Below are 16758 nucleotides of genomic sequence, written 5' to 3' on the forward strand. Positions count from 1 at the left end.
TCAAGTCAGTTTGCAGAGGTGAAAGCCATCCGGCTGCCTTTAGATTGCTGAGTGAGAAAAGCGCCCAGTACTTTATCCATGAGTCAGTATAGACATATTGGCAAATGCCCTGTGGGAGTGGTTACAGCAATGGAAGCAAAGCAACTGGCAGCACAGAGGCTAACCCATCTGGGCTGCTGCATTGTGGCAAGATACTGCTGTCTGGCTAGAGAACTTAATTGTGAAAATGTGTCGCATAAATGCCCATGCACCCAAGAGCTGGGCCGCTGAGGAACATCAAACAAGCAGCAGGTGGATCAGGCTGCTAAGATTGAAGTGGCTCAGGTGGATTTGGACTGCCAACATAAGGGTGAATTGTTTATAGCTCGGTGGGCCCATGACACCTCAGGCCACCAAGGAAGGGATGCAACATATAGATGGGCTCATGACTGAGACGTGGACTTGACCGTGGACACAATTGCACAGGTTATTCGTGAATGTGAAACGTGGGCTGCAATCAAACAAGCCAAGCAGTTAAAGCCTCTGTGGTATGGAGGACGATGGCCGAAATATAAATACGGGGTTGCTGGGCAGATTGATTACATCACACTCCCACAAACCCGCCAAGGCAAGTGCTATGTGTTTACAATGGTGGAAGCAACCACTGGATGGCTGGAAACATATCCTGTGCCACCACCCAGAATGCTATTCTAGGCCTTGAAAAGCAAGTCCTGCGGTGACATGGCACCCCAGAAAGAATTGAGTCAGACAACGGGACTCATTTCCAAAACAACCTCATAGACACCTGGGCCAAAGAGCATAGTATTGAGTGGGTGTATCACATCCCCTACCATGCACCAGCCCTCAGGGGATGATACAATGGATTGCTAAAGACTACACTGAGAGCAGTGGCTGGTGGGACCTTCAAACATTGGGATACACATTTATCAAATGAACTGGTTAATCAACACAAGCGGATCTACCGATCAAGCTGGTCCTGCCCAATCAAACTTTTACATACTGTAGAAGGACATAAAGTCCCTGTAATGCATGTGAAGAATATGTTTGGGAAGACAGTCTCGGTTATCCCTGCTTCAGGCAGACACATCCACGGGATTGCTTTTGCTCGAGGACCTGGGAACGCTTTGTGGGTGATGTGGAAGGATGGGGCAGTCTGATGTGTACCTCAAGGGGATGATTTATATTGTATTGTGTTAATTGCTACATAATACTGCATGTCATCACCACTATGATTGCTATATGCCATAACAACGGTATTACAGTAAGAATCACCCAGATTAATGAAGAGTGAACTTTGATGAAACCGGAACTGGCTTCAGCAAGTAGCGTCCAGTGACTTCCTCAAGATTGACGTCTTCAGACCATGAGCATAGACCATGCCAGATACATCAGCTGCGACCTCCGGATGCAGCATGCAACAGTCCAACATCGCACACCATCTCCCCTGCCCTGAGAGACTGTTTTGACGCATGGAGCCCAAAATCATGGACTAAATGAACTCAACAGATGTTTTAGAGGGATGGCCTGTAGACTAAGGGAATGATATCTGTGTGTACATATCAAAAGACAGGAAAAGCGATGGTGATTAACTAGAATGTATTGGAAAATATAGGACTTGGGCATAACGTAGATAGTATGGAATAAGGGGTGGATACTGTCCTGGTTTCAGCTGGGATAGAGTTAATTTTCTTTCTAGTAGCCGATATAGTGCTGTGTTTTGGATTTAGGATGAGAAGAATGCTGATAACACACTGATGTTTTTAGTTGTTGCTAGGTAGTTGCAGTGTTTACACTAAGTCAAGGACTTTTCAGCTTCTCATGCCCTGCCAGGTGCACAAGAAGCAGGGAGAGCGCAGCCAGGACAGCTGATCCAGCCTGGCCAAAGGGATATTCTGTAATGCTCCGTATATAACTGGGGAAGCTAGCCGGGAGGCCCGATTGCTGCTTGGAAACAAACCGGGCATCAGGGCTTTTTTGCAGGTAGTGAGCGATTGCATTTGTGCATCACTTATTTTATATATTATGTTGTTGTTGTTCTTCTCTTCCTTTGCTATCCTATTAAACTGTCTTTATCTCAACCTGCAAGGTTGGTTTTTTTTTTTTTCCATTCTCCTCTCCATCCTGTTGGGGGGGAAGGGTGAGAGAGCAGCTGCGTGGTGCTTAGTTACTGGCTGGGCTTAAACCATGACAGTTAACAACTCTTAATAACTGTCTAACAGTAAAATTTTATGAAAAGCCTTTTTTTGGTACAGATTCACTGTAGAACTGTATTAAAGCTTTGTTTTTAAACTAGATTTTGATAATATCCTAAAATATAAAGTAAACACAGTTTTGAAATACATTAGAAATACAAGCTTATTCATTGAGTATTTTTTTAAGAAAAAAATAAGGATGCATAAACAGAAACCTATTCTGATGTTTGATTTTTTTTTTTAAGACTACTATTCTTGGCAAATATAAAAAGGAAGTTCCCTTCATTTTACTCTGTACTTACTGTATTTTATGTTAAAAATATGAATGAAAGACTAGATAGATGGTTAAGGAAACTAGAGCAGAAAATACTAATTTAAGTTTTATATTTTATGATTACTCCAGTGATGCACTTACGAATTTGATTTTAAGTTGTCTATGAAGATTTTAATTTTTTAGTATATATTTTTGGTCATAGGAAAAGTAGGATTATGAATTTTGTAATACAAGAACTTTTAAATTATGGGTAATGCTTATAAAAGAAAACGTTGTAGTCTAGGAGATCAAACTACTTATCTGTCTTAATTTTGATACAGAGACGCTGCATCGTTGTACTACATTAACAGAACACTCTCACTAGCTGGTCACCTATTAGGAGCTCTTGGAATTGTTGAAGGTTAGCCAAGCCTGGAATTTTCTATTTTTTTCCAAATTGGCTCTACAGGATACACATCTGTAAGAGCATGCATGTTGGTTGTAGGGGATTATATGCATGGAACGTAAGTATGATGATCAGTACTCTATTACGTGCCGATCTGATACATGCTTTTATATTGACGTGAAAAAATGTGCTTTACATTCTGAGTTCTTGGGAAGAAGGAAGGGATGCACTTTCAAAAACTACACATGCACTTCTGAAATACTAGAGGTTTTTATATGCTTCTCCTGACTTCAGGACTAGAATTACTGTGTTAAATGTATTCGCTTCTGGAGGAACATGAAGACGCTGTATTTAGCATGTAGACAGCTCTGGAAGGACACTAACAGCTCACCTGGAGTTCATATATCATCTGACTGGAAATGGTTATGTGATGGGAACATTTTCTAAAAACAAGTAAACTGATGTTTTCAGATCAGCGTTTCTATAGATGTTATATTTTGCTCCCACTAGTGGCAATACAGTAATAGACAATCCTGTTCAGAAAATGTCATTCAAACTGGCAAAAATTCATGTCCTAATGGTATTATTGAGAGTCTGTAAATAGAGCTGATACAACCTTCTGTGAAGATTTGTTCATCTATTCCTGAGCTGTGGATCAAAGTGTTATTTAAGCACCATCAGTTACTCAAATACCAGGATGCTAGATTGTCATACAGAAAAGAACTGAACTAAAGTAGAAGAGAATCTCAAAGTTATGTTAACAGGAAATGCAAAACGGGGGAAGTTATATATATGTATATTTTTTTTTAATCATACTGCTTTCTATTTTGGCCATATTTTTGTCAGGTCATGTTGACTAAGTGTAAAAGAAGCCTTATAATTGCCCGGTACTGTATGTCATGATAGTAAGGTTCAGAGTTTGTCTTGATCGTTGAATTCATATTGTACCTTAGAATATATATTCATATCTTACCGTAGAATATTCTAGTTGGGCAATGCATAAATGTTATATAATTTCCTTCATAAACAAACTGTTCCCAGTAAACTAGGAAGGATCCAGCAGAGGACTACTAAAATGATAGGAGTCTAAAGCATGTGACCTATGATGAGATGCTGAGGGAGCTTGTCAGCTGCTAAAGGGCAATCTTACGGCTGGCTAATTTAAACTTGTAGGCAAGGTTGGTTACAAAGAGGGTGGAGCCAAACTTGAAAAGCTGTTGAGTCTCAGTTTTGTGAATTTTTACGACTTGGTTGTACAAAACCATCGCTGATCTGAGCTAGTGTTGGCAATAGTCCTACTTTTTTTTTAATAAAAAAATCAGAAAAATTTTATACTCCACCTGAAAAGACAAAATGCACTTTAATAATTAATTGCTCTGTAAATGAAAGTGGATTGGGGGAAGATGCAAAATGAATTATACTAAGTAGTTAAAATGCATCCTTTGTGTAATAATTCTGTTGTATCAATGGTATAAACATTTGCTTATCTGGTGCTGCGGGGGGCAGACATGGGGGCAGGATTCATGTAGACATAACTGCCTGATTTATTTTTTTGCTTTTTTCTATTTGCTGTAATATCTTTTAACTACTGTTACCCAAATGAATTTTCATGTTTTGAGAAACTTAAGCCATATTTTAGACAGGAGTTACTTATGTTATAGTAGCTTCAGTAGAGCTAAATTGGTTGGCATCAGCTGATTCAAGATCTTGGTTGCTGAGTTTCATTTAGGATATAACAACTTCCTTAACTGCTTTCTGCTTCTGAACAATGTTACCGTATTCTTTTCATTTGATAATTTAAATAATTTTATTTAAATTTTTATTCATTATTTAAATAATTTCTTTAAAACTGGGTCCTTAGACAAGACCACATGAGGGGAAAAAATATAGTATAAAAATCCCTATGGATTTTTGTTTGATTGTTTTGTTTAATGGAAACAAATGAAATAAGATTTTGTTGTATTTCAACAAAATTATTTTAACTTCCTAGATAATGCTGGATTTAACTCCGTTTACTGATTTGCTAAAGTAGATTTTCGAACTTTTTTTCAATACTAATGTTTAGTATATTTTTTTTATTTACTAATGTTCTCATTTTTCTTAGTATTTGCATGGATGGATGGAATTAATAAAATTATATGGAGGGTAACCCCATCGGTTTTCCTTTAGAAAAATGTCTTTTTCCAAAGGAGCTACAAAAACTGTAGTTCTTATGAGCACGAATGGTCATAGTAAAATACTGTTGCTAATTAAAGTGCTCTAAAAACCCAAGTTCAGTTAACCATTGTATAAATACGGAGGATGGAGGTCTATTTTATCTATACAGAAGAAGAAGTTATCTTAATGACACATTCAGAAGTTCTTTCAATATACTGAAGTTTTCTTAAAAAGTTTTTATGTAAAAAATCCTCTGATTTACCCCAGTTATTAATTCTGTTTGAAACTCATGAAATTACATAGTTGTAGTAAGATAAATGTAAACAGATGGGCCAAGAATATTTTTTACTTTTTTTTATGAGAAGAGAGGCTGCTGGCTCTTACATTAGTACAATATCTTTCTAGCTAGAAAACATCGTTAAGTGGCTGTGCTATAATAATATGAGTGATCTAAAATGTATAGTCAGAACATTACTACACAACATTATAGTGTGATCTCAGTGATCTTTACATACATGTGTTTATGCAGCATATGTAGAAACTTGTATTCACTTTTTTCTGAGGGCAAACAAAATTTGAGTTGTCAGTTGTTTCTGTGCTTTTGTAGATACAGTTAAACCGGTTTGCTTTAAAATGCTAAATGCTACAGTCTTTCTTAGGAACACTGTAATACAGTGATAATAAATTGTTACCTTCACAATTATTTCTCAACTTTTTTTTTTAAGGGTCAAGATGGATAGCACAGATGAACCTCAGAAAAAAGTCTTTAAAGCACGAAAAACAATGAGAGTAAGTGATCGACAGCAACTTGAAGCTGTCTATAAGGTTAAGGAGGAGTTGTTGAAGACAACTGAAGTTAAACTGTTAAATGGAAAGCATGAGAATGGAGATTCTGATTTAAATTCCCCTTTAAGTAATACAGACTGTATGGAGGACAAGAGGGAAGTTAATGGCCTAGTGGACTTGTCTGTTAACTCTGAAGAAGGAAGAACAGCTTCTGATGAAATTAGTGAAGCCAAAAGTCCTGAAAGTAGGACAGGGAACATAGTCCATGACATAGAACCCAAAGCTCTAACGCTGTCTCCAGGAAATGTTACTCCTGAGCAAGATAAAGATATTGATACTGCTTTAGCTCGTGAGGCTGAAAATGGAGTGCTTGGTAGCAATAAAGATAACTTCCATGAAGAAAATGATACAAAAGATCATTTGGACCAAAGAGAGTGTGCCATCCCATTAGAAGATGAAAGTAAATCAATCTGTGATATTGGTGTCTCTTCTGAAGAGAAGGGAGAAAGGAAGGACTTAACTATTAATTCTGATTCATCTGGTGAGGAAGAGAGGACTGAAAAAGCAACTGTTGAAGATGCTGTTGGAGAAGCAGCCATCTCTAGCAGTATGGAAGGTGACCAGGAACCAAAGGACAAACGAGATGGCATTGCAGGTCTTTCAGAAACCACTGTTCAGAAGATGATAGATGAGCCAAGTGAAAGTATCTTGGACAGTACTGACTCTATGGAAACAGATGAAATTATTCCAATTTTGGAAAAACTAGCCCCTGCTGAAGATGAACTGAGCTGTTTCTCTAAAAGTTCTCTGCTTCCAGTGGATGACACAGTCCCAGATTTAGAAGAGAAAATAGACAACTGTTTGGGTTCACCATCCAAGCAGGAAAGCAATGAAAGTCTGCCAAAAGAGGCTTTCTTAGTACTGTCTGATGAAGAGGATCCCTGTGATGAGAAGGAGGAACATGCTGAAGTGATACTACCAAACAAGTCAAATCTTCCAGGTAAGAATTTTCTAAATTGGTAGTTCTGATTCAAGTCTGGGATTTTGTTCATTTCTTAGAATGACGCACTTGTGACACGTTTATAAATCAAAAAGTCTTACTGACCAATTCTGTGTTATATAGTCTTACAATTTTCAAGGATGAAACTTGAGACACAGAAAAAAATGAAAGCAACACAAAAAAACTGTCATCTTTGAGATCTGGTTTGTTTTGGTTTTTTTCTCATACTCTTTGCAAACTGGGATGGGATGGTGGGTGGAAGAAGAGAAAAGATGAGTAATTGCCAGACATGGAACAAAGATCTGTGCGAGAAGAAATGTGTTCATTTACTGTTCTTGAGGGGAAGAAAGGATTTGAACTTTCTTTAACACGCAAATAAATAGTAAGAATGAAAACATGCTTGTAATCCAGGCATGTCACAAGTCCCATTTGCTTCAGATTTCTTTTTTTCACTAAAAGACAATATTGGAAAGGTTTAATGAAAAACACAGATCATGTATGGTTTTCATGCCATATAGCTTTTATTCATTTAAGTCATAATAGGGTTTATCTAACTTTTATCTAATGACTATGCCAACTGATTAACATTTGAAAGTATTAAGCATAGGAAGCTGGTACTTTGGTCTCCTCATGTAGTTAGCAGAGGATTATTTTTTTTATATTAAACTGAACGGATGTCCTCTGTAGTCTATTATTGTCATGCAATTTTGTAAGCATACTTATTTTTGTGACATAGGGTGCTCATTGTCATACTGTTGCACTTAGAAAAATAAAACATGAATAGTTTACAGATAAGTTGACACTGCTCTTTTATCTGTAATTAAGAAAGCTGTTGTTTTGAATGATCTTTGTTTTGTTTTGTTTTTTCTTTTTTTTCTCCCCATTGTATGGCTTTTTATGAAATTATGACCATGCTAACCCAAATGTGTTTAAACATGCTTGACTGGGTAGGAATTCCATAGATAAAACAAGATCCAGGTGTCTTTCAGTCATCTGGAAAATTAGTAACCATAGGTTCTCAGCTCTTGTTTCACTAATGATGAAAATGTGTCTTTTACTATTGTATGATGACATTCTGAGTCTTCAGTCGCTAAACAACTAGTAGAAGGGAGATAATAATGTCTCTTCATCCATGTTTCAGACTCTTCCTTCTTTTCTGGTATTTACCTTAAAATTTATGCCAGTTAAACAGAGAAAAGGTAGGTTCCATAGTTTTTTCTAAGGATCTTACTTAGGTGTTGCACCGAGATTGCAAAACTGATACCACTGTTGTGCAATTAAAGTCTTCCAGAAACTATTTGCAGGTGGGGGTTGGCAAGGAGGAGAAACATTGTGTGTACTTGTGTCAAAATTGTAGTGTGATACAAGTCCCTTTTTTTATAAAATGTATGTTACAAATAAATTTGTGATCCTTGTTCTTACTGCAGTTTAAGGGTTCTTTCGTTGGAGATGAAGGAAATTAGAATATCAGGGTTACTTTTTTCATCTTACACAATGTGAAAACACACAGTGGTCACAGAGCAGTTTTTGCCCTGGAGCAAAAAGACCAAAGTGAATATTAAATACTGGACTACAGTTTGCAGAAGTCTAAAATTATTGTATCCAGCAGTATTTTCTTCAGATTTTCAGTTTTGGTGACAGGACGAATTCTCTTGACTAGTTGTGTTATTTATTGGCTATAACAGTTTGACTTTTACAGTTGTATGGCTGTAACTGAGACTGTTTGTTAAACAAAAACGGGCCACTGTGAAGTATGTTCTGTATTTAGCCAACAGTCACCTGTTAATTTCTGTGTTCTAAGCTTCATGAAGCTTGCCCGTCAAGTTGCAGAGAAGGAAATTTAATTTTTTTTTTGAATAGTACATTCTGTGTGAAATATTTCAAGCAAATCTTTTGGGGACCCCTTTTGTACTAAATTTGAGATGGTATTAATGGAAAAATTTTGCAGTTCTTCCACCAATTTCAATCTTTCAATAACAAAGAAAATAGCAGAGATGGTGCAGGGGCAGGAAACAATTGTATGAGAAAACAGTTATCTTGGAAGATAAAAACTAACTTTTGGAAAGAGTCTGTGAGGATTAAATCTGTGGAGAGAGTATGGAGATCACTTGAAGATGCTATGTTGAAGGCACAGGTGCAAGCTGCGCAATTAAAAAGTACAGATTTCAAAAAGCCCAGATGAAAGCCAGCATGGCTAAACAACAATGTAAAGAATGGTACTAGAAGACTTTCTTCAAATGGGCAGATTAATAGAGTCTTTTTCTCAAGTAGAATTAGCGAATATAATAGCTATGTTGGCACTTAAGATTTTTTTGTAATGGAAGATCGTACATAGAAAACCACGGAACTCTTCAGGTAAGTAAACAAGCACATGACAAAGAAGATCTGATTGATATATTTGAATTCTTCTGAATACCAAACACAAATGACTTCTTACGAAGAACTTTTGGAAACTGAACTGTCTTCGGAAGACAGAAGATCCTCATGGAAGAAATCATCTTCAGAAGAATTGAAAGTAAATCTACAGTGATCTGTTGCAGAGACTGTGCTGTGTGGCAGAATTAATAATTTAGCTAAAATGAAGGGTGACTAGCAAAGTGACAGTTTGCTGATGATACTATGAATAGCTGTAGAAGAATCTTAGTGCTGAATGACTGGGGTATAAAAATGGCAGATGAATCTCATTGTGGTTAACTACAGAGTGGTATAGATGAACACAAAAATGGTCATAACTTGATAAGAAGATAGAACTGACTCACCACTCAACGACAATTTTCCAGAATTATAGTAGGTAGCTTTGTGAAGACATTGATACAGTAGCAGTTGAAGATAGCAAATAAAGAATACTGGGAATAAATGAAGAAATTGAGAAAAACTTCACTACGGGACATCAAGCTCTTAAATGTTTTGTATAATTCTGTTTGTTTTCCCCTCCCTGTATCAAAGATGTTACAGAACTGGAAAAGGTGCATGAAAGAGCAACAGGGAAGATCAGGGAATTGCAGAGTAATTTTAATTCAACCTTCTGATGGTCTTTATTCCAGCTCCCTACTCAAAGCAGGTCTAATATCAGATGGCTGAGGGACCTTGGCAGTTAATTTTTGTGTGTCTCGAAGGATGGATATGCCACAAGTTTTTCTTGAGTAGCCTAATATTTAACCAACTTCAACAGTGGAAAAACTTTTATGCTTAATTGGAATCTTCTGTGTTCCAACTTGTGTCCGTTGCCTCCTGTCCTTAGAGAAGTGTCTCCATCTTATCTCTGCCCTCCCATTATGTAATGGAAGGCAGCAGTACAATCTCCAATTAGTCTTCACTTGTGAAGGCTGAGCAAAGCCAGTTCTGTCACCTGTTCCTCATGCAGCATGTACTTCACTTCCTTGACCTTTCTGGTGACCATCCACTGGACTTGCTGTGGTTTTGTCAGTGCCTTTCTAGTACTGGAGATCCAAAAAATGGACATAGTGCTCCAAATAGGGGTTTCTCAAGTGCTGAACAAAGGAGAATCACTTCCTTATCCTGCTGGACACATTTCTTGTTAATACAGCCTGAAATGCTATTGAACTTATTTCACACTGCTGACTGATGTTCAAGTTGTTTTCCACAAGGAATCAAAGCCTTGTTCTACAATGTTACATTTTAGCCAGTCAACCCCAAGCCTGTCCTATTGCATTAGGGTTATTCTAACCCAGATGCAGGGTTCATCATTTGCACTTGCTGCACTTTCTGTTCACCCATTTTTCCAGCCTGTCAGTGTGCCTCTGAATAGCAGCTGTGCCCCGCAGAATATTTACTACTCCCTCCAGTTTGTATCTGCGAACTTGCCAAGTGCGATCTTCTGCCCACAGGTCCGGGTCATTAGTAAATACAGTAAAGTGCATCAGCCCAGTCTGGTTTCCTGAGGACTGCCTCCAGTGGTGAGCCACCAGATGGACTACATACCACTGATGCCAGTTCTTTGAGCCCACTGTAAAAAGCTACCAGGTCTGTCAGGCACAGTTTGCCCTTACGATATCCAACTGGCTACTCCCAGTCAACTTTCTATCCTTTGTGTGCCTGGCAATGGCTACCTATGAGTATTTTTTCCCATAACCTCCCCAAGATGTCAAGTGAGGCCAGCCAGCCAGCCTGTAGTTTCTGTGAATCATCGTCCTTGACTGTCTTGAAGATGGCTGTGACAGTTCCCTTTTCCCAGTCATCAGGAGTTTCCCTTGGTTGCCGTGAAGATTATAGAGAGGGGCTTCACAATGCTGGCAGCCTACCTCCCTCGGCACTCTTGGTACATCTCATCTGTTCCTGTGGACTTCTCTATATCCACCTGGTTTAAGTGTGCCCTAGCTCTGTCTCCTTGACTGTGGATAGCACTTCACTTCTGCAGACTCTGCCAGAATCTCTCCCTCTGCTCTCAGCAACTTAGGAAGAAAACTTGCCACTGAAAAATGGAGACACAAAAGTTGAGTACCTCAGCACTTTCCATGTCCTCAGTTATTAGGTTGCCTGCTCCAATGAGCAGTGGCCACACATAATTTTCCATAGTCTTCCTTTTCCTGCCATTGTAGTTACAGAAGCTGCTCTTGCCCTTCACATCCCTCACTGGCTTCAGTTCCATGTGAGACTTGGTTTTTCTTACTCCGTTCCTGCACAACTGGACAATGTCCCTGTATTCCTCTTACTTCCTCTTCCTATGTAATTCTTTTTTGTATTGGAGCTCTGTCAGGAAGTCCCTGTTCACCCATGCTGGCTTTCTTCCATGCTGGCTCTACATTCTGCACATTGAAATGAGCTGTTCTCATGCTTCGAGGAAGCTGTCCTTGAAGAACAACCAGCTCTCCTGGGTATTTTTGATTTCCAGGCCAGCTCCCTTTGGGACACTACCAAGTAGGTCCTGAATAAGGTGAAATCTGCTGTCCTTAGGGCAAGGACATGATATTCATCCTGCTTCTTGCACGATTTTTAATTCCACAGTCTTACGGCTGTTGCAGGTGAACCTACTCTTGACCTTCCATGTCTGTCCTGGTTTCAGCTGAGAGGGTTCATTTTCTTCACAGTAGCTAGTATGGGGCTATGTTTTGGATTTGTGCTGGAAACAGCATTGATAATATAGAGATGTTTTTGTTATGTGGACCTGTTGTTGAGCAGTGCTTACACAGAGCCAAGGCCTTTTCTGCTTCTTACACCGCCTTGCCAGTGGCACGGCTGGGGGTGCACAAGGAGTTGGGATGGGACATAGACAGGACAGGTGACCCAAACTAGCCAAAGAGGGTATTCAATACCATATGACATCATGCTCAGCATAAAAGGGGGGCTAGCCGGGGAGGGGGGTAGCAGCTCCAGGACGCGTGGCTTGGGGACAGTCCGGTTTCGGGACAGGTCTGAGTGTGCGGTCTGAGTTGTACGGTCCTTGGGTGAGAAACTGCATTGTGTATTACCAGTTTCGTATACTCTGTTAAGTACTGTTTTGTTTTGTTCTGTTTTGTCTTCCCTTCTCCCTTTGCTATCCCGGTAAACCGTCCTTATACCAACCCACCAGGTCTTGCCTTTTCCTTCCCATTCTCCTCCCCATCCCACTGGGAGGGGGGGGAGTGAGTGAGTGGCTGCGTGGTGCTCGGCTGCCGGCTGGGGCTAAACCACGACAATGTCCCAGACCAATTCTTCCTTGTTTGTGAATAACAAACCCAACAGAGCATCTCCCCTAGCTGACTCATCAGTTGCCTGTGTCAAGAAATTGTCTTCAGCATGCTCCAGAAACCACTTGGATTGTGCCCAATCATATAGCCTTTCCAGTTAAAGTATACCCATGAATCAGTCCTAAGGCCTGTGATTACATGAAATGGCTATATTGACTTCCTTTCCTTGGTCAAGTAGTCTGAGTGCTTAGCACAACATTGCCCATGTTGCTTTTCTGCCTTCTTCCTTCCCACAAGTGCTCAACTGGCTCATCACCTGTCCCATGGCAAAGCTCTGGGCAGTCTTCTGTGCACAACCAACTCCTCACCCTTTCCAGCCTGTCTTTCCTAAAGTGACTATGTTCATCTGTTGCAATGCTGTAGTCATTTCAGCTATCCCACTATGTCTCTCTGATCCAAATGACATCATAATTTTGCAGTTGTGTAGGGACTAGTGATTCCTCTTGTTTCTTGTGCTGCATTCATTTGTTTACAGATACTTGAGATGATGAAAACTTCCACTGATGAAGACTGGACGACCTCTCTGGGCAACCTGTTCCAATGACTTTCTTCATGTTGGAAATGTTTTTCTTTCTATCAGTTGGAATCTCTTGTTTCTGCTTACACATGGTTTCTCTTAGCGTTTGCCATGCAGCTTTACAATGAGTCTGACTTCATATTCTCAAAAGCCGCCTTACAGGTATAGGAAAGCAGTTTTTTAAGTCCCCATTAGGCTTTGTCTTCTCCATGCTGAACAAGCCCAGCTCCCTCAGCCTCTCTTACAGGTCATGTTCCTCAGCCCCTTAGCAGTCTCTTGCTCCTTACTGAGAGGTGGCATAACGAGTGCTAGGTAAAGAGCAATAACCACTTTCTATGGTGTACTGGCTCTGTTCCTGTAAATGCAGCTCACGATGCTGTGGACCTCCTTTGCTGCCAGGGCATGCTGTTGGCTCATGCTTTGCTTGCTGTCTATGTGAGTTCTCAAAGCAGAGCTCTTCCCCAGCCATGTGGGCCCTAGCCTGTGTCACTGCAAGGGTTCTCACTTCCTAGGTGCAGAACTTCTGTATTTGTCCTTGTTGAATATCACAAAGCATTTGTCATCCCATTTCTTCAGCTTGTCTTAAGTCATGATGATTCATTTGAAAATAGATGAATCTATGATTTATTCCTAAACAAAAATAGTCAAATCCTGTCATGTTTCATGGGAAAAAAAATCTGTATTTCTGTCTTATAATAACTTCTGGATGGAGTTTGATCAAGGATTCACTACTTAGAAAGGCTGTGCTGTTGTACTTTATTGTGATTGATGTCAGTGCTCATCAGTTCTAGCCAATCTGTAAGGAGAATGTTGCAATTACAGGATTATAGAATAGTGAGAGTATGACTCTGCAATCCAGAGTAACTTGCAAATACTGTTCAGATGCCCTTAGGCTTACTCAGTATTTTTATTTCCATTTATATGTAAGTTTTGGCAGAACTGACATGCAGATATGTATCCAGTCAGTTACTAAGCAGATATAAATGCTTGCAGCTGTAGAAATTATTAAAAGGTATTTTCAGCTGTTTAGTGACAGGCAGACACCTAGTAAAAAAACCCACCACATTTGTGTTCAGATCCGCGCAAATAGTGTGACTTATTAAGACAACTGTGTGATAAATACAGTGATAACTTAATGATATAATCAAATTACTGGTTTTTTAAAGGTTACATTAATTGCGTCTGCCTGTCTAGCATCGAGATAACAAGATCACAGCTTATCAGTGAAAAATAAGCTGATAGCCAGATGTAAAATTATCTCTGTATTATGGCTTGAACCTTCTTAACTAGAGAGGTTTAGCTGGGCATCATGTTTAAACCACTTTTAGTTAAATGAGCTAAATTTGTTCACAGTGTGATGGAAGTTTGTAAGGAAGGGACTTCCTTATCCCTAGCATTACTTTGTTGTCTACACAGAACTCAAAAATCTCAGCTTTGGAACTTGTAACATGATATTTTAAAGACATTCTAGGTATATGTATCTTTCCATGGAATATTTGTATCTTTCAATTGAATATTAAAAACTGTAAAATGTGGGAAAAGTACTCTTGAACTTAATGACTCTCCTTTAGATTCTTAGGTAAATGAGTCCTATTTTATTAATAACAATTGATATATGATGCTTACCTATAAGCCTTAAAGTAGGTGGCATTGGCACTGTGGTATTTTATTACCTTAAAAATAAATCAGCTTGATTTTGAAGAATTTATGTGGTATGAGTATTATTTTGTGTATAAAGTAACAATGAAAAATCTCGTAATTTCAGGTTAGTGTTAAGAGAGCGTCAAGCATATCTTTGCAGCCAGAACTTTCTCTAAAGAAGCTAGTAAACTCTGCTGTAATGACAAAATGAAAATATTAAATTGGAGAAGTGTACAGATCAAGATGTGCATAGCAGTGCTGACTTGTTCTGTTATATTCTGGATAGATTTTAATGTAATCTTAAAAGTAATAGTTTTATGTTGTATCTAGCAAGCACAGGAGGTAGCAAATACAGCCTGTGTGAAACACATAATGGAAGTTTATGGAACATACCATAAAAGTTTTCAGGAAGTGTTAGCATTTTTCATTTTAACCTGTGTGCATTTGGGAGTGCTATTACAGATTTTTCTTTATTTAAGAATTTCCTAAACTGTACATTTTTAAATAACTGGTCTTAAATTGTGATAGTTCATATTAGGAAGAAACTTTAAATGAAAATCCTATTTGTTAAGAAAAGAATCTAAGCTTTTTCTACCATAAAGATTATGGGTGAATTTGCCAATTGTAAATTAATATATTAGTATTTTGTTACTGAAATTTGTTTACTTTTTTCCTAGGTGAAAAACAAACTAAAATAATTTATTGAGAACTTTAACTACATTAAACATATATCATTTCAGAGGTAACTTTGAGGCATTGTGTTGATTTTACAGCTAAGCAAATCCAGAAGTGAATCTTACTGTGTTGTATGGTAGTTTGAATTTTTACTCTGAGGGTATCCTCTGAATTTTTTCATCTCTGCATTCATTGCATGTCACACTTATTTCTCTCACCTTCCCCAACATGTTTTTTCATAAGTAGTCTAAGTTCAGTAGTGAAAACAGGACTCTTATGAGAGTTTTGTAGATCAGCATAAGTAACACATGGTGTTTTTTCTTCTGTTTGTAGAAGTGGAAGAGGAGAAAAGAAAGGAGAGTGAGGAGGATAAAGAAGAAGAGGCCCACAAAGAAGAGGAGAAACATGCAGAGAGAAGTACATAACATTAAAACTATTATGCTTTGCTGGTGGCACATGTTGGAAACACAGAATCGTTGGGGCTGGAAGGGACCTTTGGAGACTGACTACTCTAAACCCCCTGCTGAAAACTAGGTCAGCTAGAGCAGTTTGCTCAGAACCATGTCTAGACAGGTTTTGAGTATCTCCACAGATGGAGACTCTACAACCTTCCAGTGTTCCACTTCCAGTATTTGACCACCCTCATAGTAGAAAAGTTTGATATGTTTGAATGGAACAATTTTGAGTCGCATCAATTTCTCTCATATTTTCACTGGTACTCACTAAGAGGCTTGCTCTGTCTTTTTCACTCTCCACCCATCAGGTAATTTACACACATAGTAAAATCTTCTCTAACCACCTTCTCCAGTTAACAGTGCCAACTGTCACTTCCTTGTGTGAAGGATGCTCCAGTCCAGAAAACATCTTGGTGGCACTACACTGAACTCTCTCCAGTATGCTCACGTGTTTCTTTTATTTAGAAGCCCAGAACTCGACACAAGACTCAAGATTAAGTTTCAGAGCAGTGATTAGAGGGGAATAATTACCTCCCTCGATCTGCTGTAGATACTCTTCCTCAGGCAGCCAGGGATGATGTTGGCCACCTTTGCCAACAGGGCATGTTGCTGACTCATGTTCAACTTGATGTGTATGAAGACCACCGGGGCCTTTTCTGAAAAGCTGTTTTCCTGCCGGTTGGTTCCTAGCCTGTACATGGGTTTATTCTTACCCAAGGGTGTTTCCTTTTGTTGAACTTGATGAGGTTTCAGTTTGCCTGTTTCTCCAGCTTGTCAAGGTGACTCTGAATGCCATCTAGTGTAGCAACCCCTCCTCCCAGTTTTGTATCATCGGCAAATAGCCAAGGATGCCCTCTATCTCATTATCTAGGTCATTAATGAAGATGTTAGTGTTGGTATCAGTATCATCTGCTGATGTGCGTTACTAGTGATGAGCTCCTACTGGACTTTGTGCCACTAATCACAGCTCTTGGACCCCAGCAGTTGAG

General features: G+C 38.9%; 1 protein-coding gene across 13 annotated transcripts in view; it reads left to right on the plus strand.

The window, feature by feature from the left end:
• Positions 1–16758, plus strand: part of ATF7IP (activating transcription factor 7 interacting protein) — a 119153-nt gene that overhangs the window by 58009 nt on the left and 44386 nt on the right. For 12 of the 13 annotated variants that reach the window (XM_054831335.1, XM_054832234.1, XM_054831424.1 and 9 more), the window contains 2 exons: positions 5734–6794; positions 15648–15731. In XM_054831335.1, the coding sequence (XP_054687310.1) occupies positions 5741–6794; positions 15648–15731 (1138 nt within the window). In that variant the 5' untranslated portion in view covers positions 5734–5740. Of the gene's footprint in view, positions 1–2957; positions 2970–5733; positions 6795–15647; positions 15732–16758 lie in introns of those variants that run through there. The other variant, XM_054831146.1, reaches the window with a different exon arrangement.

Source organism: Grus americana, chromosome 1 (assembly GCF_028858705.1).
Source record: "Grus americana isolate bGruAme1 chromosome 1, bGruAme1.mat, whole genome shotgun sequence".
Lineage (NCBI taxonomy): Eukaryota > Metazoa > Chordata > Aves > Gruiformes > Gruidae > Grus > Grus americana.